The sequence below is a fragment of the Zonotrichia leucophrys genome, chromosome 10 (genome assembly GCF_028769735.1).
Source record: "Zonotrichia leucophrys gambelii isolate GWCS_2022_RI chromosome 10, RI_Zleu_2.0, whole genome shotgun sequence".
Lineage (NCBI taxonomy): Eukaryota > Metazoa > Chordata > Aves > Passeriformes > Passerellidae > Zonotrichia > Zonotrichia leucophrys.
In genome coordinates this window covers 5,812,485-5,838,326 of record NC_088180.1, presented here as the reverse complement: position 1 = coordinate 5,838,326, position 25,842 = coordinate 5,812,485, and the positions used below count along the sequence as shown (strand labels likewise).

The 25,842-nt window shown below is 38.0% G+C and overlaps 1 protein-coding gene across 6 annotated transcripts in view; it reads left to right on the top strand.

Moving 5' to 3' along the window:
- The window catches only part of TJP1 (tight junction protein 1), a 156,767-nt gene that overhangs the window by 1,847 nt on the left and 129,078 nt on the right, over positions 1 to 25,842 (top strand). For all 6 annotated transcript variants that reach the window (XM_064722673.1, XM_064722677.1, XM_064722674.1 and 3 more), the window contains one exon: positions 7,534 to 7,666. In XM_064722673.1, the coding sequence (XP_064578743.1) occupies positions 7,534 to 7,666 (133 nt within the window). The remainder of the gene's footprint in view (positions 1 to 7,533; positions 7,667 to 25,842) is intronic.

Sequence of the window (25,842 nt, the reverse complement as noted above, 5' to 3'; positions counted from 1 at the left end):
TGTCAAGAAAATGTATCAATTCAAGAAACATAATGTGTGGAACTAGTAAGCTTTCTGTCATTAATTCCAGGTCTTGGTATTCCTTGCAGATAGAACACAGTTTGATGACTCTGTTCTTCCTGATGGTAAAGAAAAAAATCAAATTAAGTTTTAGACAAAAATATGTTATCATGCAGATAAGTTTTATTATGTTTAATCAGATGTTTTTGCAATGTATTTGGTGGTTTGATTCTGATTATGTAAGTTATATAAAGTGTACCATACCTTTTTTATTCTCCCCAAATGCCACTCCTGCCTGTGTGCAGCAGTGGATGCAGTTGTGTCTTACATCTTTTGAGAAATTTAATTATGGAAAACGTAATTATGACAGTGTTCTATTTAATATTTTGTATATTTTCTTGGAAGTATTTTGTTTGCTGGCATGTTAAGGGAAAGCTATATGTAATTGTGTGCTTTAAAAGTACATCTGAAAGGACCTGATTCAACTCCTGCTTTGTCTTCCTTGGAGTTAGATCAGCTCTATATTGTCCTGTTTCATGATGAGATTCTGTGCTTTTCGAGGTACAGCAAAATATGCTAGTGGCTCCACACTAATATATACCACAAGCATTGCATTTCATAACATTTCTAACTTGGCATCATGTTGCTGCAATGCAATGCTGTGTGAAGATTTAATTGACTAAAAGTGTTACTGTTACTCAAAGTGTTGCTGTTACTCAAATCAATGCAATATATGTGTATATTCACAATACATAAACCAAAAGCATATTCCAATACTGTATCACTGGAAATCTCAAAAATACCAAAAGAAAACACATAAATCAAGTTCGCCTATAGTCAGGGGGTGCTTTTAAATCTATTTTTATTTGCTTATTTTTAAAAGCTTAAAAAATTCTCCTTAACCAATGAGATTCATAAGCTCTTTGATGTGTGAATCCATATTGTAAGTGGAAACGAAGATATAATTTAATAAAAAAGGGTTAAAATGCTCATCCTTTTGTTGGTGGAGATAATCCACCTGAATCCTACTGAAAGAAAATGAAAAAGGTAACAGCAAATAACAGCAATGTTTTATTTCTTTAGGGAGCATCTGTCACTCCAGCTTTCCCCCCCACCAAAGTCTATGTCCTGTTCTGTGATGCATGGAAGCAGAGCTACAAATGAAAATATCAATGTCTCACGATGGGTTAAGAATAAATAGTTATTAAGTGGCTAGGAATAAACCAGGCAATTAGAGAGAAGGAAGCTATGCCACAGGCTTGCAGTGGGAGATGAGGAGACAGAAACCTGCTTTGTATGGAGTTTGTAATTTTATGATGAGGTTTACTTGGGGCAGTAGTTCTGGACTCGGTGCTGGAGGAAGCTGCTGGAGTCCTGAACTGCTGATTCAGATCCTTTCCTGTGTGTGTGCAGTGTTGTAATCTAATATGTGGGAGCCTAAACGAGATGAGTAGGATGTTTTTAATCCTCTTGCTGGAGGGACAGCATTTGGATACAAAACCCACCACCATAACTCTGCTAGTACAGGTAGAGTGCAGCAGGGACTGACATCTGCAAAGGTGGTCAAGAAGAAACTGACAGCTGAACTGGGCGTAGTTTAAAAATAGTCAATTTTTATAAATATTTACTGAAATCCCAATATGTGCAACCTGAGTCCTTTTACAATAGAGAAATGCTAAATCACATTATTAAGGGGAGTTACACAGGTAGAACATAATTTCTTGTCAAAATGACTATTGCGTTTTTCTGCTGCAAGGAGAAGATAGCGGGCAAATAAATAAACAAATGAAAAGGAAAAAACAACAACAAAACCCCCAACAGGAAATTCTATCCATTCTAATAGTTCTTCTCACTAATATTCCCTTCTGGTTCTTACAGCATTTGCCTTGACTCTTTCAGAGTTCCTGTGCTTTGGTGAACACCCCGCTGCTCCCCTTGGTGCAGGGGAGTGCAGCATTGTGAAAAAAGGCAAAAAGCTCACTTAGTGATAGGTTTTCATTGGGGAGATTATGGAAATTACTGAGACTATTCCATATTTACATTCTTTTAAGAATGATTGGTAGTTGTCTGAGGCAATCTAGGTTACAGAAAAGAATGCAGATGCAGTGCACTACAGAATTTGAATTTTGACAGGATCCAGTTCCCCTGTTTGGTGGTGTTGTTAAAAGAATGTGTGATATAGAAGCCTGGATGTTAAATGATTGCTGCTTCTTGTAAGATATTGCACAGGCACATTTATTTTCAGGCATAGGAGTAAACTTATTTGGAATCAGTGAGGAGTAACCAGCATATCTGGAATTAAGCACTGAATGCTTTCTTGTCTCAGAGTCTTTGTATTTAAGCTTATTGGCTGTAGAAGCCCAGGCTTATAATGAAGAATGTCTGTTTTATCATTAGGACCATCCCTAGGGAGAAAAGTGTCATGGTTTGTTTATGTTCCAAGTAGAATCATATTTAGTATAATTAAATAATGGAAAATGTCACCTTAATGTGGGAGAAAGAAAACATCGAAGATTGATCTTCTTGGTGTCTCTACAGAACTCTATGGAAAAGTACAGATCTTCAGAATGGATATTTTCCATTTTTGATTACTAGTTCCAGTTAATGTTGTTTGAAATGAGGATAAAAACTTTAGTTTAGCCCATTGTAAATCTTTATTTATGTTGCGAGTTAATTAATACTTAATTTTTTCTTGAGGGATGTGTGGTTAAGGATACATCCTTAGAATCAACATACTTGCAGAGGTGCACAAAAATTCAACACTGCAGCTGAGTGCTCAGTGTCTCTAGCATTGTTTCAAACTTGCCTTTTCTCAAACAAATATTAATATTGAGTAACTATAATTGTTAGGATTTCCAGTCTGATCAGTGGGTGTAAATGTCAGCTTTTCCAGCCTTGTGTTTGAGACAGAAGCCAGTGCTCACACTGAGCTCAGCCCAGCCTGCGTCCTCACTTTTGGTGCTGCTGAGGAAGCTTGGCTCCTAATGGGAGGTATAATAATTATGGGAATTTTATACATCTCCCAGCTGAGATCTGTGTAGTTGCCAGAGGCAGAAGTTTTTGAGAAGCTTGCCTTGGATGTTGCTGCAAGAACTTAAATGCTTTCTTTATAGGATAGGCAGGCAACTTGCAGTATATGAAAAGTGCAATAATTATGTCCCCATTAGAAGTCTTGTGGAGGCTGCATGGTTGTCAAAACCTTGTCCACTCTGCATTGACTCCAGCACTAATACTGCACCTGGAAAACAAATACAAAAAATGTGTCATTTACAGACCCGTTTTTTAAACATTCTGATGCTGACCTTTATAAAATTGCTCAGAATTCTAATCACTGAACAAGAAGAGAGTTTATGAAGTTCTTCAAAGATTTTCAATGTAACTGGTGTGTCTAGAAGTTAAGATGACAGCAGTAATTTCAGACATAATTTAACTACAAAAAAATCAGGTGATATTGAAATTTGTTATAAATAGTAATTATATGTGAGTAGTGTATCACTTTTATTCATAGACTCATATTATACTCGGACCATTTGATTATTTTAAAACATGTATTAAGTCATTAGCCCTTGATATGACACTTCACCTTGAAGTCACTGTTACACATTATCTTGTTCGGCTACTGTGCTTGTCGGTGGAATACAGATAGTGAAAGTTTAGGGGTTTTTTGCTTATTTTACAAACTAGAGAAATAATTTAGAGTCATGGTTATGTAATGTGATATATGATCAGGAAGAAGTCAAGGTCAATGAAACCATTGTAAGAATTGTGGATAATAAATAAGGGCTTCAGACTCCAGGTGGGATATACAGAATGGTTCCATTTTACTTGACTAATATTTTCAAAAGTTAATGAATTGGGTGCCTTAATTTAGGATTCCTGTGATGAGCTCCATTAAAAAGGTGTTATGTTTCCAGAACATCAAGCACACTATTTGAACAGAAACAGCAAATTTGAAGCAAGGCATCAGGAATTGTTCACTACCTTCAAAGATCCTTATGCTATATTCTACTTTTTGAAGCCCCAGACTTCCTTGAGCATTTCATTCCTAGACTTTTGTTCAGGAGTACTTGATTTAAAATAGTTGATGGCCTGCAGGTACTTTAAAAGGGCTCTTAGATATTTTTCTCCTTTAGCCTGTGATAGTTCCTCTATACTCCTGATGCAGGTATTACAGTGACTTAGCAATTCACTTATTAATCTGCTATTAATATTGTATTAATATTAATTCAGAGATTAAAATAAAAGTTGAAAGGAGACAATCAGATGCAGCAAATTTTATTAATAAGTGTTTTTTTAAACTTAAGGTTCAGATGCCAGAACCATGGTACATTGCATTATAGTTTCAGTATTCACTTAAGAAGAATAAAGTTTGTTTCTCCGATTACAGTGAACACTTTGGGAACATAAAACATGATTCAAAAGAGAGAAGGATTTTAAAAAGATGTTTATCAGATTTTTAAATAATTTCATTTTGAGTCAATCTCAAGACGCTTTGGTCCTTTTCTCATGGCTTTGCACTCATGGGTTTATTTTGGAGCTTTATATTCTGAACTTTAGAGATGTACTCACTGTGGAAGTCACGAGTATTTGAAGGGATTCCTGTGCAATACTGCATGAGTGCTGCTAGAAATGGATTCTTGAGAGTCTCATTGCTGTATCCAGCATTGTGCAAAGCCTGGGTAAAACCGACCCAAGTCTGTCTCGGGTCTCTTACTGCTTCCCTTTGCTGAAACTCGGGGAGGAGTGGAGGCCCTGGAGAAGCTGGTAGTTCATTGGTTTGCACTTGTCCCAAAGTCTCCTCTTCACCCAGAGTCAAACCCCCTGTGATGCTGTCAGTATGGATATCTTGCCTCACATCCTTCCTTTGCTGTACATACAGTGCAAAGCTTCCCAATTCCCAATATCAATGATATTGATTGGATTTTTCTTTGGTTGGTTAAGTAATGCTTTATTTGCTTGTAAAGAGATCTAGAAACTAATGATTTTGTAAAGGATTGGAGGGAATAGATAAATTGTGATACTCCTTCTCTGTAATTATATTTTGTAACTTTAAAAATTCTTTTATGTATCTTAGAAGCTAACAAGTGACAGCCATAATTTATTCTTCAGCAGAATGAAATGATAGCTGGATTCCTGTGGCAGCACGTTCATTTTTTCAAGTGGCTGTAAAGAGTGAAACTCCTAAACAGAAGAGCCTTGAAAACATGTCATTAGTGTGGTTCTTTGTTAAAACTGTGTAACTTTGATTAGCTTGTTATTTGTATTTGTTTGAGTTTTTCCATGTCAGTAGTTTTCTTTTTTTTTTTTTTAAAGTTTTTTTTGTATCAGAAAACATTAAAAGACTTGCAGCCTAAAGAAATGCACATTTGTGGGTAAGGCCCTAAAGTAAATGACTTGAAATGTTATTCAAAATAAGGAAAAGCCCAGTGTAGCTTACAGCTGTTTAACTTTTCTATTAAGTATAAGGAGGAAGTCTTAACGTGCCAAGCATTTAATTAATCAGAGGTGCATTTGAAGATTAATTAACTCAAATTATAAGTAATGGAGTAGGCAGCCCTCAAAGATTCCCTGTAGAGAGAATAAACAGAGACTCTGACAGCAGGGGAACAATGGATCTCTCTGAGGGCTCCAGCATCTGCATCTGCCATGGACACAGAGTGTGTTCAGTTAGGTACTTGAGCAGAGATGTTTGAGCGCTCTGTTACAGAAGAGACATTCACACAACAGCAATGTGCTGCCATTGGAAATGCCACTGTCTGTGCAACAAGATAGAGGCTGAGCAGTTGTCTTTCTTTGGAAATCTGTCCTGGTAATTCTTGAAGACATTTTAGCAGGGAATCCGTGGTGTTCTTGAAGTTTCTGCTGTGTGAACAAATATGTTACTGTAGTAGGCAGGCATGGGTCTCAGAATTCAGTCCATATATGATTAGACAAAAAATTCCAGTGCAGTCTCAGCAGGAGTTTCATATTGTAATTAAGATGTATGGATATTACAGTTATGTGTTCAGGTAGAAATTTGCAGTTTGAAGTTGGCAGTAAAATAACCCAAGGGGAAAAACCATCTAAACCAAATGACTATGTTATCAAGAGAACTTGGAGCAAGCTGTTTAAATGTGGGTCTGTGTGCATGTGTAAAAAACCCCCAAAATCAGGCATCTGAAAACAAAATAGTTATTTGGTAGTTGCAGTGATTCAACAAAAAAAATGAAGGGCTTTATCTTTATAAATTGAATAAGAGATAAGAGATTTGAAAGGATTTGCTTTAATTTTCACATTTGGATATGGTAATTTCTTCTCCCTAGCAGTCCCATGGCCGTGTTATCCTGACCATGACGTTGTGTAGGCCTGGAAGTCTTGCTAATCAAACAAGAGTATTCAGCATGTGGTTACTGTATTTTGTATTTGGAATTTGGTATTTCAGGAATTGATATAACCCACTATGCAATTTCCTGTTTAAGACATGTTATATGTTTAAGATATCTCCACCTTTCTTTTTTGCACAAACATTTATGTGCATACAAAAGCCATTAATTCTAAGTTAAAGAACACAAAAAACACATCCTGAAGTGTTTTTTCTGTGAGAGGAATCTTAATGGTTTTTGGGAGAAATACTGAACTGCTGTCCAAAGACTATGGAAATGCAAAAAAATACATATTATTTCTTTTTTAAGCTGTTTTTTGAAATCTTCTATGGCTGCAGTTGAGAAATAATATGAAATAAGTATAAATCTGGGCATGAAGACTTCAGGTTTTTAGGTAATTCTTGGTGAGTGTATTTGCTGGAATGGAGTTTTCCTTTTCCTTAGGGGCCAGTCTGACTAGGGACTATTTTGTATTTAAAATATTAACGTCACAAATCCTAGTACACTTAGTTAATTGTTAACTTAGTTCTGCTTATTAGTGATTTCCAACAAGCTCATTGAAATATGAATTGCTTCCTCCAAATATTTTAGTTATGGACTCCCCCTAGGACTATGTGTAGATTCCAATATGATGAAAGGCCTTATCAAGTGTAGTTGCTTAATATATTACCCCTATAACTTTAACAGATGTTAATAATGTCATTATTGTTGGTTGTTACTCATTGCTAGAATAGCTGAAGCACCATCAGCCCTCAAACTGGAAAAGGTCAAAAGCCAAATACTGCCAGGCTCCTGGTGATTTAACTGACAGCCATCAATGTGTGTCACAGGACTTGGGTTTCTACTGAAGAAACAAAGAAAAATAGTCCTTTAAAATCTTCAGAAGTAAAATATATTTTTCTACAATGTCTTTTTTCTGATTCTACACACTTTTGTAAAAAAAAGATCAGAATGTTTTTGACAAAATCTGCAAGCAGTGTGGTCCTGATGGGAGCTAGACTTCTACATACTTGTGGTCTTATTTTGGCACTTAGTGATTGAAAACTGTCACTTGAAATGACATTTCTTGTATGTATAGCATGGTGATGTGTTTTTTCTTTGTAAATGTTTTATTTTAAGCAAATAAAAGAATGTATTTTTTGTCTGATATGTGGCTCTTTTTGTTTGGCAGGGTAACTCCATCTTCCGAAAATCCCAATGGTGCTACCTGTAGTGTAAGTCAGGGAAAGCCCTCTTTAAGAAGAATAAAAGGGAGAATACACAGAAGCAAAAGTCTTGATAGCATTGATTTCTGTGAATTCACTGTAAGTACTATATCTTTTACATTTATCTTATATGAAGTTAAGAGAATCTTATTAATGAAGCAGTTTGCTTCTTGCATTGGGTTTGCCTGTTTGTCAGATTAGCAAAGGTATTGTACTTAATGTTTTAATTGCCTTGCTACTGCCAGATATTATGAGCTGTGGTGTCACTTATATGATTGGTGATGTGCAACTACATTCTTGTTCTTCAGCAACCATGAGACAGAAATTCCTATCTCAAATTTTAACATTGTTGCCTCCATAAGATTAAGAAATTGACTTGCAAATGAAGTAAATATGAAAAAAATATGATTTCAAGTCTTATTTTTATATTGAGATTTTGGAAGTTGTGTTTAAAGTCAAACACGACTTTTTACAAAACCCAAATAACTATTTCAGTTGCCTATGGCTATAATTAAGTGCTAGAAAAGGAAATATATTTTTCTAAAAGATGTGTATGTTTATAGCACTTGAAAGCTGGTGTCACAGGTGATAGGTTACTTCAATTAGGCAGTACTGGTGTATTCCTTTTCTCTTCTCTTTGCTTAGGGGGTAGATGTGTTTGTGTTACAGTTTCAGAAACTTCAATGTGATCATAGTAAAGAACCATGACAACCTCCCAACTAACTGGAGGGAATTTGGTCAAAACAAATTATTTTCTGATAAGCTAAAATAATTTACTCTTTAAGTATTTAAACAGTGTCAAAGAATATGTTGAATTATAAATTGGTTATGAAATATGAGGATGAAAGAGCTAAAAAATATGTGCTGTCTTTAAAATGCAGAAATCAATAGTGATGTGAAGATATTGTGTGGCATTGCATGGTACTAGAAACAATATCACTAAAATATTCAGATGGGATTTGGGGAAACATCTTGAAGGCATAACAGTGGTTGGAGCGTGTTGTCTTTCAGTGGGATGTTTTTCACAGATGATGCCAATAGCATAATTGGTATTTTTTTTCCCCAGGACAGCTTTGTTTCTAATTGCCAAGTCTCACAGCGCTATCTTTGGGACAAAGAGCTTGTTGTTTGCTGTTGAAGGAAGTGCTGAAGTTGCTGGGAAGGATTTGGGCTGTGGTGTGTTGTGTGGGCTCTGGCCGGTCCTGCAGGGCCGTGTGCCCTGGGCTGAGGGAGCTGTGCTGCCCCATCCCCGCTGCCCTTGCTGTGTCTGTGCTCTCTTGTCACAGCACTGATCCCGCTGCAATCATTGCTCTGCTGAAGGTTACAAATTCCCCCAGGGAGCAAAATTTCCTTCTGCTATATGGCTCTTCATCTGTGTGGTCCTATTAAGGAGTTTTATCTAAATCTATCTCTACTCCTGGGGCCTTCAAAGAAAAAGAGATTATAGCCAACGGTAAAAAGAATTTCTTGCATGCCATAGAACCTTTGCAGAGAGATTTGAGACAGATAATAATGGGCACGACTGTGTCTATAACATACAATGTGTAGAGTGTGTCATGGATAAATTCATACACTAATAGCTAAGTATTGATAATTATGATCAGTAAAGGAAGTTCACTTTTTCTGAGGTCCCATGTTAAAGGATGAGACAGATTTAAATAGCTAAGCACACAAATCAGAGTTAAAAATATGGATTTTCTTGCTGCTACATGATTTAGAATTATACTGAAATATTTCTTGATATTGTATAATTGAGGTTTTATTGTTCTCAAATTGTGATTAAAAATAGATCTAAAGAAGTAATTGAATAAATTAGTATGCCTAAGCCTTTCAAGAGTGCTCTCAGAATGTAACATTTTTCATGTTAAGAGTCTTCATCTAGTTAAAACACTCAGGCACTGGCAGACAGAAAACAATTAAAAATAAAAATTAAAACACAAAGAAGCTTTTAAAAATGTTCTCTTTACAACTATTTTATTATGTAGTATATTCATTTTGTGCACAGTGAAGTTGAAAAGTTTCGTATTTAAATATGTGGATAACTTATATGCTGACAGCATCCAGTGAACTGTTGGTTTCATTCATCATCTAATGAGAGTGAGATCCATTAATAATTCTGAATGTTGCTGGATTTCACTTTAAAATAAGTAATGTCAACGTAAATCCTAAACTAATCTTTTTTGGAAACCTTTTGTTTAAAGGTTTCACTCTGCAAATTCTTACTGATGACAAATCCTAACAGCAGAAAGACGTAAAAAATAACTTATGCTTTCTTTTCTTGAAGTGAATAAGTGTGTCCCCAGTGGGGAAGTTCTGCATTTCAATGCAGTATGCCCATACAAAAGTTCAATACATGAAAATGCTGTGTTTACTACCTGACTGTGACTTCACCTGAAGCTGGGGACAAGTTGTGGGAACTGCATTAAACTGAGAGGCTCTTTTAAAAACAGGTTTATTCTTTGCAAGGGAGGGATTAACCAGTGAAGAGCCTTTTGCATGTGTGAAATTTCAGCAGAGGCCAGGGAGGGACTGCCATGGGTGCCTTTAGAGGGTTGTCTGGGCAGGGTGATGCTGCCAAGTCTGTTGTTTCTGCAGTTAGTAACATGTGAAGTTTGTGCTGTTGATGGCTTTTGGTTACACCTGTGGCTCTTTGTATGGGTGATGTACCCCAGAGTGCAGCAGAGCTCCTTCCCTGTGGAGCCTCAGAGGCTGATGCCCTGCTGCTGCAGTGACCCATTGCAGGCCTCAGGGATGGGTGTCCCTGCTCAAGGCCAGGCTGGATGGGATTCTGGGCAACCTGGTCTAGTGGATGGCATCCCTGACCATTGTGAGGGAGGGAACTAGGTGACCTTTAAGGTCCCTTCCAAACCCAGCCATTCTGTGGTTTGGGTGAGACTGTCAAAGCACACAGTTCCCAGCTGGTGCACTGCATACCTGTATTAACATCTCACAGCTGGCTCACCTGTGTTAAGCTCACAACACCCTTCCAGAAGGCCTAAGTTCTTCCTGATTACAAGTGGTGAGAGTCTGCAGGATTGCTGACAAAATCTCAATTTTATTTCTTAGTGATACCTCTGCTGTCTTAAGTGGATGATACTGGGGTTTGTAAGTGATGCCTCCTTTTACCATTTTGCTAAGGCAGCAAGTGAGAAGATAAAGTGATGAAATTATGTTAAGCCACAGAGTGATAGCACAGCAACTCCCTTAGAAAGCGTATCCATTTTCAACTTCTTGCACCTTTTTTTCTTTTCTTTATCCTCTCCATGTATTAGCAGTACCACTTAGTCAGATTAGCACCTGTTCACCCAAACAAAGTAAAATCTGTTTTATTGCCCTTCAGTTCTTCTTTAAAGGAGTATCATCATGCTGTTCTGTGCCAGATATTAGCCCTTGAAAAACTCGGTTTTAGTGCTATGTATAAAAAAATATGCCTGTGTTTTATGTTGAACATTGGCAAATGTTTGTTTTCAACCCCAAAATGTTGCAGAACTCCTAGTCTACATTGTGGAAAAAGGAAGAAAAGGTAAAGAAAAGCATTATCAGCTCTTGGGGGCACATGTGGAATACCTCCTTCCTTGTAGATTGAGCCTGTTGTGCTAATGTTTCATTACATCCATATTTTAGTCTTTGTTACTCTGAACCGAGCCCTGGCTCTGTACAAGCTACCCCAGATAGCAGTAGCACTTCTGAGCCCAATTCGTTGACAGGGTTTTTGTTGTATTAGGCATTGTGCAAACACGAAATGTTTACTCTCAAGGACCTTACAATCCATTTCTAACAATAGGTAAGATGTGACTAAACTTTGATTCTTTAGCTGCATATGGCTCTGAAGCTGCTCAAGCGCTGCGCTGATGCCAGGGCTTCTGAAGGTCACGGTGGGATGCAGGTGCATTTTGGGACTGCCCTGCTTGATAGAGCCCTGGGAGTTGTTCTCCTGTCTGGTGTGGAGATGCCTTGGGAGGCTGTGTGACAGCTCAGAGGTGTTTGAATGGATCTCGTGGTTTGGTTGCTGCCCTGTGTGACAGAATTTGTGCAGGTCTCATAGCACTACAAACACTGACCACCCTATCATGTGAGGATGCAGAGAAACTGTTCCCTTCTTTTCCTTTTAGTCAGTGCTGATGTTTTCTGGGAAAGGGAGACTTTGAAAGCCTTTATAAAGAGCTCATATAATGAAATTTTATGTCTAAGATACTTTTTAGTTTTGTAACTCTTTGATTGGACTTGAGAAATTATTGAAATCAGCACCTTGAAAAGTGTATTTTTAAAGGAGTACAGATTTAAGCCTTTCTTGCAAAAAGCAGCCCTTTGGACAAAGGAGCTCATCTTGGAAATCAGAGCACTGCAGTTATTTCCAGTATGAGCAAGCCCAGTTCTGTAGGCAGCGGCTGCTAGCCTGCTCTCACTGAACATGCACACAGCTAGGGTCAGTTCACCTGCAGCTGGAGAAAGCAGAACATCTCCAGTGTACTTCCATTTGCACTGGAGTTAAAATCCAAGGAATAATTTTGCAAAATGTTATACTGATGCTGGTTTCTTTTTCTCACTTTTCCATTCCTTTCTAGCAATTCCTTTTTCAGGTGCATTGTTTTGTCTCTCCTTGCCATATCCTGCCAATGAGGTGATGTTGGCTAGAATCGCTGTGCACCAATGCTTTAGAGGTTCCTGATGTCAGCATGTTAAGCACAAAAGTAACACAGTAGGGTAGGAGATTACCGAAAAGAGGAGAAAAGAAAGACAGCTAAGTACAAAGAACAGTCTGAATAAAGCACTGTGGAATGCATGACAAAATGGAAGAGGCAACAAAGGAAAAGATAATCAGAAAGTGAGAATTAGCTCATGTGCTGTTGCCTTCCTTAGATGGGGAGCACACATGTTCACCTAGAACAGTAATTTTTAGTGCACTGTAGTAAGTGTTATGCCTTGGAACGGGGGGTGATACCTTGTATAATTTCTTGCGGGGGAGCTGCAGAAACTCGGTGTTTCTGTGTGCTTGCCTGCTCTCATTAGCAGGATGGAGTGATTGACCTCGCATGCTCTGTGGGGGCGTGTGCCCGGCGTGCTCTGTGTGCAGGGAGCTGCGTGAGCGCCCAGCCCGGGAGCGGCTCCCACAGGGCTGTGGCGTTGTGCTGCTGCTGCCCTTTCACGTGCCTTACCATTTCTAATGAAGTTTCAGGGCTCTTTAGAGGCTTTAGTGATTAACTTTCATGGATGTGTGTGATGACATCCTTATTTCACTTCCCCAGTCTCCCTGGCAGATTTTTATAGGATACAGCAGGCTCAGAATCAGTTTGTTGTCAGAAATGTCCTTACCACTGTGTTGGGTAGCTGTTGCTGTGAGTAGCCCCATTCCCCCAGTGAAAAAATGTAATGATCAAAACACAATACTGCACTATATTGGTTAACTTGTCATGAAGCATATTGCTGAGCAAGGCAGCCTGGTCTGTACCAAAGCAGAGATTTATTGCAGTTTTTTATTTAATTTCATCTATTGCAAACTCATCTTCCCATTGAATCATCTTACAAATGATTGCTGAGGTGCTAGATATTATTCAGTATTTGATTATTGTTTTCTTTTTCTAAAAATAAAATTCTTCAGCTTTTATATTTCCATTTATCTTGATTTTCCTGCTGAGTATTTTAATTTGAATATATGTCTGTAAAACTTGTAAAATGAGAAATGAATAATAACACAAATGGTATGTATCAGACTCAGTTTTTTAGGATGGACACATAAAAGAGCTCATGTTCTTTAAAAAGTCCTGCAGGTATTTTGGTCATCTCTGTAGATGTGGAAGGAAGAACTCATTAGCACAGCTGGAGTCTTGTGGATGCCCTTAATTTGTTACTGTTCAGAGAAGTGTGGTTGTTATGCAGCTGTTTCTGAGATTTAAATCCTCTCTGGTAGCTTAGCCTTGCTTCACAATATTGTTGTTGTACTGTAACCCATTTATTAGAATAATTTAATCTATTGATGGTGTATGAACACAGTACAGACTTTATACAGTTTTGGCTGGTTTATTTTACCTAAGATAGTCTAAATAATGAAAAAAAGGAACATTTAAGCAGTTTACACATTTTACAGTTAATGAAATGAAAATGCTTTGTCTTACATGTGTATTTTTATTGGGCAAGTATATCGAAAAAACCCAAAAATATGCATATTATTTGTTTTAATATATATCGTTAATCGTTTTAAGTACAGAGGAAAAAGAGTTTAATTTGAACAAGTGTGGAAATATAGTACTGATGGAAGGAGGGAAAAAAACTGGAGGCTTTTGATCCAAGATTACAATTCTTCTGGGAAAGAGTATATTTTCAGCATTGTTTATTCTGTCATCTTGCTTTTTATTTAAAAACAAATCCAAAGTTTTATGTAAGAGCTATTCTAAATGTCAAGGCAAATTATTAAGTCTCAAGCATAATACTAGGTGAAGCTTATACAGCCTTAAGATTAACCTAAGGAAGTTAACCATAAATGAACAAGTAATTTAATTTGCTAAATTCTGAATTGTGATTGACCTTGATTTGTGTTTCTGAATTGATTCAGACTGATTGATTTACGTTTCTCAACAAATTCAGTGTTCCAGTCTAAGTCTACCAAGGATGTTTATTGATGACTGTGTTTACATTTAATTTAGATTAGAAATATATTTTTGAGTGCATGTTTTGGGTTATTTTTATTTCTTCTCAGAATGGCACTGTGAATTTGGGCAGATGGAGCTGTACTGAAATACTCTTTGGCATTTGTTAGGGTAATACCTGCTTGATTACTCCACCACCATTATACTTGGCGGATGATTGTGACTTGTCAGGTCCATCATCTCTTAAAATGTCACAAGATATGTAGGCCGTGGTGTATTTTGTCTTTAGGTTACATAATATCAGCTCCTCTTTGTGTGGTGCTGTGGGATGCTGTTGTCATTGAGTCTCAGTGTCAGTGCCCACCTGGCAGTGAGCTGCAGCCAGCCCCAAGCTGAGTGAGGGTCCAGTTGTTTGTCCTTCAGCTAGCCCAGAGATGAAGGGGGATTTAGAATGACCACTATCCCTGCTTTTCAGATACTTCTGAGCTCCTCTGAATGTCTCAGTTTCTGAGCTGAACTCTGTATGGAGCCACATGATGATCAGTGTTGTATTAAAGCAAATTGATGGGATGACTCAGGGAAAAGAGTAACTCTCATATAAATGTGAGCTTCTCTAGGTCAATGCTAAAGTTGGTTTTTTTTTTTCTGAAAAATCAAGGTTTCTTATTGTAGATTAGATACCTTAATGTTTTGTTAGGCATTAGATACTTGTATAATAAATAATTGTTTCTGTCCAAAAGAATTTTATGTGAGTGACTCTAAACTGGCTTTGAGTCTAAGTGCGTTTATCTTTCATGCCAAAAATTCTTCCCAGATTTATTTCTGGAGTAGAAGTTAAGATTATATTGCTCAATCTATTTTCCTGTTATTGATAGATTTTATTTGTTTGACCTTTCTCTACTGTTGTGCTCAAAAAGAGGCAGACGTGTTATATATGAGAAAGCAAAGACTGCAACAATTTCTATTGCAGGCTCTCAGCCTTGTGCTTAAAAATAGCAAATAACAGAAGTGTCAGTATGAGTGGCTTTTCAAATATATCACTAGAATGTATATGCTAGTAGCATGTCTGTTTTAATATTTTTATTAGGTTGCTGGAGGTTTTTTCGGTTTAGGTTTGTTGGATGTTTGGGGTTTTTTTGGGTTTTGCTAATTTTTTGCCTCACCAAAACTGCTTCCCCTTGGAAACTAGAGTTTGGGTGATTAATTCTAATGGCTTTTAAAATTTGATTTTTATTATGAAACAAAATATGTTGTTTTTGTTTGCAAAAGCTGCTTGGAACCTTCTGTTGTTAAATACTTGTCTATGTGTGGGCACCACTGGCATGTCTGCAAAGATATAATAATTTCATGGAAATAATAATGATCCTATAATGCAGGTACAGTCAGTGTCAGCATGCAGTCTGTGCTGGGGACAGAAATTTTTCTTGCTGCTTTTTCTAGCAAAAGAAATGGAAATGTTTCCTTTGACCTTCAGACACCTACTTTCTCAGAAGTAACTGAGAAACTGAGTAACTGTTACTGTCTCAGAAACAGCATTCCTTGATCCATGCCTGGCAATACCAAAGAAGGTTAAGGATGGGAATATTTAATATTCCACCTGCACTTAGAACTTGTTTGTGCGCTGGAATGAATGAAAAAATGTTTTCTTCCTGAAATAGGAGAATTGATCTACATGAAAAATCAGAGCATCTTCATAACTTATGGACAAAGACAATAGCCACAGTTATAATTAAGGCCTTCAGGTTTTTGAGAGATTTTAGGCCTCAAGCCTTTCACTCAGTGGGATTCTCTCCAAGTGCCCATCCGTTGGTATTCTCAGCAAGCAGGATTTTAGTCAGACAGGCCAGCTTGGTGTGGAGGTACTTCTGGAGCATTCCAGAGGAGCAGGTACTGGTACATGTGGAAATGATGCAGACAGAATGTCTGCAAGGGTTGCAGTAATTCTCAGCTTTGTTTTGATAAGCCCAAAGATGCACTTGGCCAAATGCTGATGGTGCTGAGGGTGGGCTGGGCAAGATCTTGAAATACATTCGGCCTCCTTAGAAGGTCTTGTAAATTATTTTCTTTTTCTTTCAAGTTTCAGCTTTTCAAGTTACAATAGAAAAAATAATAATCAAAGTATTCCATAGCTGTTACTCAGACACTCCAGTAAGGATAGCTACTGGAACATTTCAAAGTAGGATTTCACAGCGCTGGGTTATATTTCTTTCCTTACACTTTGGAAGAAAGTCTTTTTTGGTTACACAAAGGGTTGAGAAAATAGTGTGAGTGCCTAAGCAGCTGCAGAATTCCTCTTTTTAAAGTGAGCCATGCTCAAGTTTATCTGTCACTGTCCAGACGCTGATGTGCATATCTGTCTATATAAATTATATAAACATAAATATACATGTGTAATATGTGCACACATGCATACACTTTGCATTTAATACAGAAAATACTACTGGTTAGGGTCACTCTTTGTCAGCATGATCTCTACATAAATTTTTAGAGTCTTGTTGACAAAACTCTGCCTGTCACATTGTACCATCTCTGCCAGTAGCAAACATCTCCAAGGGCAGGGCCTGACCCTACACAGGCAGTCCTTCAACAGCAGTTGTAAAATGTCACCGTCACCCTGTCAAGGTCTGCCTTTACCAACTTTGTTCCCTCTGCTCTCTGGAAGTCCCAGTGGGCGTTCAGGGATGTGTCATTTATCGCTCAAGTAAAATATGGCTTTTTTTGAATATTCTTCAGCATCCCAAAGAATTCTCCATCTAGCCCTTTTCCCATCTTTGTTGTCCAAATGGCTGGGGAGTGTGCCCAGGCAGGGGACAAAGGAATTTGTCTTCAGCAGATGGTTTATTTTAAGAGGATGTGCCAGTACTAATGTAGAAGAACTGACAGGATACTCTCAGCAGAAAAAAAAAAAATTGAAATATGGGCTGTAGCATAAGGTTTTGCTGCAGTCACTGGAAAAATATTAACTGAAAATGTTGTTAAAATAATGGAAACATAATTGCACGCATCGAAAGTTGAAAATGAAGTGCATTGCACCCAACACCCAAGTCTTCAACCTAAATGCAGAATAAAATAAAAAAAGATGGATTGTGAGCACCTTGGAATTCAGACTGCATGAATTTGCAAAAATGCCATAGCAAACTTCTAGGAGAATGTTCGTTTTTTTTAATCCAAAGAAATTTATTTCTGAAGTCTGGGGCTGTGAATGGAAAACAAATTGTTTATAAGCTGTGCTTAGACTGAAAAAAGGGTTAGACTGCGTTAATGGAATAGGGCAGTTAGCGTGGGCTGGCTCATCGCTCTTGCAGCAATAGAGACACTTCCAGTTTGCAGAGATTCTGGTTTCTTTTGGCACAGATGTCCTTTTTGTCCTCTGGCACAGTTTTCCTTGATTTTTCAAAGAAATATTGGATGTTTGTTACTCGTCTATATCTAAGAAGAGCAGCTTGCTTCTCCCTCTGGTATAATATGCCTCTGCTTATTGCTCTGCAGTATTCTGTGGGGGAGCATACAGGACTGGATAACCTCTACAGAGCAGCTGCCTTTGGATATTTGGCACTGTTATTAGCAATATACTATTGGGATCACAGGCTCCTGTAATAAATTTAGCAATCTTGGCTGTACTATCACTATACTTATCTAGAACCCCTCAGAGCTAGAGAATTTGAAAAGTACATATACTGTTCTCACTGTGGTGAGTACCACTGCATGAATAGAAAGGAAGCAAATATTAGTGTTTGTATTTTTATGAAGATTCAACATTTAACTTCTGGTATCTACTGACATCTGCAGCTGTATAATGTGTTACCTTTCATTGCCCTTGAGGACAGCCCAGGGAGAGAGGGATTAAAGGTTGGTAATGACAAAGAAGGGGAAAAACCAGCAAGGAGAAGATCTGCTCTTGGAGCTGCTCAGATGTTCAGAAACCAGAAAGTGCTTTCTCAACCTGCTTGGAAAATAAGTTGTGAGCATACAGTACTCAAGTCTGAGCAATAGGCTTTTCAGTGAGGTTTCTTGCAGTTCTTCAGGTAAAGGAAAAACACTGGAGTCCCATACTAGAGTGTGTGAATAGAGAATGTTCAACATTCAACTACGAACACAATTCTTGTTTTGCCCCTCTCAGGAAGGCAGCATGTCTTATAAAATTATTATAATATATTAATTATTTACTTGACTCTGATAATGCAGAATAATATGATTGCCAGTCAAAGCTGCACACTGAAGTTGGATGCTGCCTGAGTGCTCAGGCAGCATTTCAGCTGGCCTTTGTTAGGCCTGTTTTTATATATGGACTGTTAAACACAGCTTTGTGAAATCATGATTCATTTACTGTAACGAGATAGGGATGTGAGCTCCAAGATGAAGACTCTCAACAGCTGCTAGAAAGCTTTTCACAATTTATAACTGGATATGTGGTCTATATTATTTCATTCTTAAACATGTGATCCCTGTGAAACTTGGTTGGCCAAATTAGCCAAGTTTGCCTTTCTTGGTTATCTACCAGTGCTTGCATAACCAGAGAACCACATGGCTTTTGCTTTCTCTACCTTCAAGGTAAGGCAGGGATGGCCTAAATCAGGGATTTTCATATTGCACCATTTAACTAAATGCTGTTTCCAGTAACTGGATGCAGTATTTCCTCTACTTTCACTCACAGCAGTTTTGGGCAATATAACAAAGTAGCATTGGATACCTGGATGATTGATTGCTGCAGAATCCAGTACTCACTAGGCAGTAACAGCTCTGGGATGCAAGCACAGAGAACTGGCCTGCCTTCATTTCTCCACTTCATAACAATTCTTGTGCGTGTTCTCAGGTCAGCTAGAGTGAGTTCAGACACGTGCCCAGAAATGTGATGAATTAATCTGAAAGTTCTGCAGCCAATACTTTATAATCTCATATTTGCATTATTAATAGCTGCTGTATCTGCCTCGTGGATTCAGATCTGCTGCTGTGCATTCTGTGAGGGCATTTTAGGGCTTTAAGATGAGCCCATGAAGAAATACAATTTAGGATGGAAAACAGACAATTTTTAAGAACAAGTGCAAAACCAGGAAGATAATGGATGAGTCAGGAGGATTTGTTGGACTTGATCCCAGCCACCTAAAATTTCCTGACAGAAGCTTCATTTTTTCTTCTACCACTGCAAACTTTTCTGTTTAAGATGATACGTAGAATGGTGCCTGCACTCTGTCGAGTGCTCACAGGAGTGATAAGGCACAATTTGCAGTGTTATGCATCTTCTGCTGATACTGTCTTGTGGAAATGTACCTCTGTGGGCAGCAATTGCAAGTGCAAAGTGTCAGGCCAAGTATTATAAGTGACCCCTTCCAGCATAAATCTTTCTAATAGACTTCCTGATTCTGCTGATAATCTAGGATTTTCCATATGGGATTGAGTTCTTTCAACACCATACCTTCAAAAAGCATCTGTAATAAATTGGTGATAATCTGTAATAAATTGGTGGGGCTACCACCAGTGTGGGCTTGGCATGAGGCATGAGGTGTCCTTGATTATTCTTCATGACTTCTAGTGAGACCAGCTGAAGATCTGCAGTTATATTTTGTCCCTTAATGATCTTCCTTACCCAGGGTTTACAGTGGCTTCCACACTAATGTTGGCACAGTTTGTCTTCTCTTGTTTCATCTTCAGCTTTTGTGGTGATGATTATTCATATTACAGTAGTAGTTAGAGCACTCTGTTAGCATCAGAGTCCTACTGTATCAGATGAGCTACAAACACAGAAGAAAACTCAGTTCTCTACATGTCAAATATGTTAACGTGTTAAAAAGTCACTGGTACAGATGTATCAAGTGGAATTAAAAAGGTAAAGATGGTTTATCACCACAGTGATAGTGGCCCTAAATTTACCTCAAGGCATTGCATGGAACTCTTAAATCTTTTCCTCTTCTACTGTTTCATTTTGGTACACTAAATATTCAGAAGACTGGGGAGAATTTGCCCTGAAATCAGGTTTTATCAGGATCTGTGGTTCCTCTGGTGTTGAAACAGACACCCATGCTGCCTTTTCTGTGGCTGCTCCAATTAAAAGTGAAGTGGATGTTCAGCATCCCAGCAATGGGGAAGACCTTGTATAAGGATATTAGAAGGGAGTTTGTTGAAAAGAGGTGTTGTTGGCAGACCAGAATCAATGAGCAGGATAAATATGGCATTGAACAAAGCAAACATGCTGCAGGGGAACACGTGGAAGGAAATTCAACCAGTGTGTTTTCACCCAAAGGACATTGTCTGGAATGTTTGTTTAAAGGTCAAATGTTCTTAGTAGAAATATCATTGAGTAAACACCTCAAGTGAAATAAACTACATTTGAGAGGAGGAGGACTGAGGTGTAGATCTTTTTAAAAATATTTGCCCTTTGAAAGGAAAAAAAATCAGAGAATATCAGTTGTCATAATTGTGCTTATGGTTGATAATGTGATATTAGAGGATAAAGCAATATGTTTTTTAACTATTTTGGGAATCCTAAGTATCAGAAAATACTCTGTTCACTTGTAATAGTGCAGGGAAAGCAGAAGTTTCAGCAGAACATAGGAAAATAAAAGTGACTTTCTCTTTTATGCAGCTGCTTGTCTTTTCTTGAGTGCAGAGAACTGTTTTCAGACAGTTCCTTGCTGTCAAGGAAAAAGATGAGAAGAATGAATCCCATTAATTGTTAGTTTTTAAGCTCCCTGACTAATGAATGAGTCTGATCTTGGTAGTGCTTTAGGATGACACCTAATTAAAGATAATTGCATCTGAACATAACCTGTGGAGATGCTCAAAATTAATAAGAATTGTCATCCTAGCAACTGTTGTTATTAGATATACTTTTGGAGCTGGGAGTGTAGGAAATTATTCTTCTAAAAGAAAAGTTTCTGGGACCTTTCTGATTGAAGAGCTGCTAAGGAGCATAGAGGAAAACAGCAGTATGTGTGTTGGAATTCTACCACAGTTTACCTGGCATTGAGAGAAAAGTGATATGTAAACTAACTTGTAGGCTAAACTCAGAAGTGATTCCTTGCTGCTTACAACTAGAAGCCTGAAGAAATAAAAAAAAAAATGAGAGCCTCTGGTCTAGTCAAGATTTGTCTGTGTGCCATCTTTGATGCAGATAAATTAGATAATTTCTAATTTGAACTATGCAATATACAAAAATGATAAAATGAATGCAGAGATGCATGCCTCATTGAAGGGTCTTTGAATCAAATGGGTTGGAATGTATCAAAATCTTCCTCTCAGTTGCCACAATGAATTTTCACGGTCATTTTGGAAAAACACCAGTAGGGTGCATAGTTGGGCTTCACAGTGATATGGTGTTGCCATTTGCTGTAGTTTTACTCCAAACTTTTTGATGGAATGTGGTGTGGGTTTTTTAAGTTCTTCTTCCTGAGGAAAGTTTTCATTGATCTTTTTTCCCTTGTAGCTGTGGGAACAGCTTTAGAACTTGGTTATAGTATATACCAAAAGCTCAAATGATAAAGGACAAAGAAAGTGTCAGACCTGAAAAAAATGTGAAAGAAGCTCAAGTGCTCGGCCCTTATGCCTTTTAAGTCACTTATGACTCACAGTTTTGACTGACCGAACTTGGCAGCATTTTCGGTATTTTGGGTATATTTGTGGAAGCCCACAATAGTGGGTTTTGTCATCCTTTGTATTCAATAATTCAACACAGATTTTAGTCTTTTTAAATTGTTGGAGTCCTTTGAGATCTTTTCAGGAGTGAGAGTTAGCTTTGAATTACTTGAAAAGTATTATTAAATAGATTATGTAAAGAAAGTGTGATCTCCTTTGGAGGTTTTCTATCCTTTAATAAGGGGCAGAAAGCCTGGGAGCAGGGCCAGGAGTAAGAAGTTGGCAGGGACTGTGCCTCCTATAGAAAAGGGAAGGGAATTTGGAGTGTAAACCTGAGCAGACAGGGAGGTGGAGGAGAATGAGCCAAAAGCAGGGTATGCAGCTTTGAGGAGCAGGGGCAGAAGCAGTGGGAAGCAAGGCCTGCTGTCAGCAGCCATTTGACCAAAGCAGACTGTACCTTCTCCTGCACAGCTGGAGCCAGCCTGCAGGAGGTCTGAGCTGCAGTTCCTGCCCTTGGCCTGTCCTCGGGGACGGCTCTGCAGAGCTGTGTCCCACATCCTGCTCTGCCCCACCGTGGCTCCCAGATCTGCCAGCCCCGTGCTGCAGGAGCCTGTTGGGCACTCCATAACCACCCCCAAACAAACAGAGCATTGACCCCAGAACTAACCCCCCCAAAAAACCAAACAAAAATACAAACCATGATCATAAATCATCAACAAATCACCCACCAAATTTTACGTCCTTGTAGCTTATAAAAAGCATGACACTGCCAAGATGGCTGCCACACACACCCAAGACAGAAGACTTAGTCCTAACCTCACTGTCAGTTTTTGCTGGGTATGTACATGCAAGTGTCCGTGCTCCAGTGTAGGTGTCCTGGACACCTTGATTAGGTGATAGGAGCTGGCAGCAGTGAAGGGTTTCAGCCTGCTTTGGAGGCTCATTAGATTCAGCTCATCTAATCTGGCTGCTAGGAGGAGTCAGCAGAAAAAACTAAGGATGCTCAAGATTTTAAGTGTTTAGTATGAGGCTGCAAACTTGGCAGGGTCCAAGTACTGAACCCCAATAAATGGTGGTTTTATTAAATTAAATTGCAGAAATTAAATGTTTGACAAAGATTTTCAAGAAATTATTCTGATGCTCAAAGAAAGGAGAACCATCTAAACCTGTATTCCATTCTTTGATTAAACAACCTAAAATGCAATAAGATATGTTAGAATAAGGTATATTAGGTATATTTGAATAAGGTGTATTAGTCTTTAAAGAAGATATTAAAGTACTATGCAGCAATACTGTCTTATGTCAAAGATTCTTTATGAAATTGAATTATGTCAAATAAAAACTTCAGTCTTTTTTTAACCTCTCAGAGCTCAGTTCACAGTTTGAAGAATAGTGTTGAAAGGATGTTATAGATAAAGTAGTGTAAACTCGGGGGTATATTGCTTCTCAGAGTTGTGTATGTTTTATACAAAAACCAGGCACTGATATTTGGTTAAAGCTCTTTGAATATTGGCAGAACAGTACCACAAGTAATAGAGCTGCAGTATTTTCAGGTGCAGAAGGTGATTTGTTCTGAGCCAGTCTTTTAATACAAAGGTAGAGACTTTAAATACAATGAACAATTTTCTTCTTTTTGATTTTTTCTTTTTGTTTAATTCTGTAAATATGTTGGACTAATTTTGACTAAACAGTTACTTTGTGTCCCATAGGGACAGTTCTCTGGCTTGCTCACTTGCACTTTGCTTAGCTGTGATTTTCACTATGTATAATTAATCAAACTAATGAACTTACAAAATAAGTAAATAATATTGCATTGTAATCCAGCCCTCTTGACATTGCTTTTCGACCTTTTTTGGATGTTTGAATATTTTTTACTTCAAAAGGCATGTAGGAAAACCCTGTATCTGCTTTTGGGGAGCCACCCCAAGCTTAGTGTCCTTCTGTCCTTCTAGGAAGCAGCAGTGTCAGTGTGTGAGGGTCACGTCGGGCAGGTTGCAGAGCACATCATGTCCATGGTTGCTTCTGCAGCATTAGGACACACCCTGTGCTAGTACAGGAGTGGTGCAATGTGGTTCATGCTCCCTTTCTTCTCTTCCTTCCTTTCTTTTAACCGTTCCATGTTTCCATACTAATCTTGTTACACTTCTAGTGACAAGAGAACCCTCACAACCTGGTAATTCCTTCACGACAAAGCTTTGACAACACCATATTGTCACAGTTGTGTGTAGGCACAATGTAGAAGGGGTGCAAAGGGTGTTGCCATCTCAGTTTGAAGGCAAGGAAGAAATGAAGTTTTAAGCAGGTAAAGCAGCTAGATTGGATGAGACAGTGATACCCCAGATGAGACGTACAGCTGATACCACTGTAACTTTGCAGACATATGTGCCTGTGTAACACATTAAACAAGGCATACTTCACAAATATAGGATGCTGAACCCTATTATAAAGTTTCTGAAGAGAATGGTTAACCACAAATAAATGGCTATGTGCTTGGTAGGAAATAATTGTATCAAAAACAATCTACTCACAGAAAAGAAGTAGGGTTAGAGAAGCTAATACAATTTTTTAGTATATAGTCTAGCATTTTTATTTGAAATTTAGGGATATTTCCATGGGAAAGCCTACTGGAGTTTTCTTAGTAAGGGCTTTTCTCCCATTCTCCAAATCTTGTGCTAATTAGCCTCCTACCTGCCTTTTCCTGATGCCAGTTCTGACTGTCTCACACCATGTTCAGTGCTTGAATCCTCTTCCTTCTGTCTTGTGCTGGCTGAAATCCATCTCTCTGCATGCTAAATATGTTAATTAATTTTCTCATACACTGGACTGATATATAAACTTTTTTTTATTTAATCACACATACTGATAGCATAGTTTCTTACAGAATACATGTATTTTCATATATGCTCTGCAATTTCAAATATATGCTTCTCTCTAATCCCTAGAAACTCAAAGTATCAGCCAGCCAGAAATGCATCCTGCAGTAGTTTATCTCAGGTTGCATCTCTGCTTTCCCTGTCCATTTTCAATGCATTGAAAATGTGCAGGGAGGGGAATGCTTCAATGGCAGTGATCAGTGGGACCAGAGCTGCGCTGCTGCAAAGTGCATTGCAGTACAGAGGAGTAGATGGAATTTGTACCATTTGTGCAGAACTGTGCATTTGGGTTGCATTGGCTGTGTGATGCATCATTAGCAGATGACCAGTTTGTCCCTAAGGAAAGCCCCAGTCTCTCCCAGCTATTAAATGCTCTATTTATGTAGTCTTGATGTCACTGAGGGTAGCAAATGATAACACACAGAGATTACAGTGGTGCAGCTTCCTGGCTGCGGGAACGGCGAGAACCAGATGCTGGAGATGTTTCAAGTAAGCATGGGCAGGAAAATATTTCCCCTGAATAACTCTGTGCTGCTCTGATTTCAGAAGAAATTAGGTTAGGCCTTAATCCCAAGTTTTAACATCTTTTTCAAAACTGTTGACAGTGCTTGTATATTCTAGAAATGTATACACACAGGAGAGGTGAAGTTTCTACCCTGAACACTTCCACTGGCAATGAATTCTGTAATTTAAATGTTAAGAATTCAAAAATCTTGTTCTTTTTATGTTATTTTTTTAACTGGCTTTAGGAAGTCCAGTTATTAATTTTTTAAATCTTCTTTCTGGTAATCTAAGACAAAAATGTAATCTTTATCCATCTAAAAACATACCAGTTTGCCCAGTTGCAGTCCTTTTCTTACTTAGAAGAGATTTTTTAATGCAATTTTTGTCTTTCCTCTGCAGTTCCCTTTTTAGAAGCAATGACTCATAAACATAGAGTTGAGGTGAAGACCTATTATTTATTCCTTGAGGAAATTATAGTGTTTTCCTTGCTAATCTTCATTCAGTTCCCTGACTATCTTAACACTTTGTTACCTTTTTTTGGTACAATGATCAGACGTTTCTGCTGAGCTTTCTGCCATTAAATCAACGGTCACAAAATTTTCTGATTTGACAGAATTAATTTACAACTGTCATGCTAAAACTTGGCTTTATTTGGATTTTTGAACATTAAATTTTATTTGCTTTTATGTTGCCTATTTAGCTTTATTGTTTAGGATTTTTAAAGCTTTCATGGCACTTTTGGTTA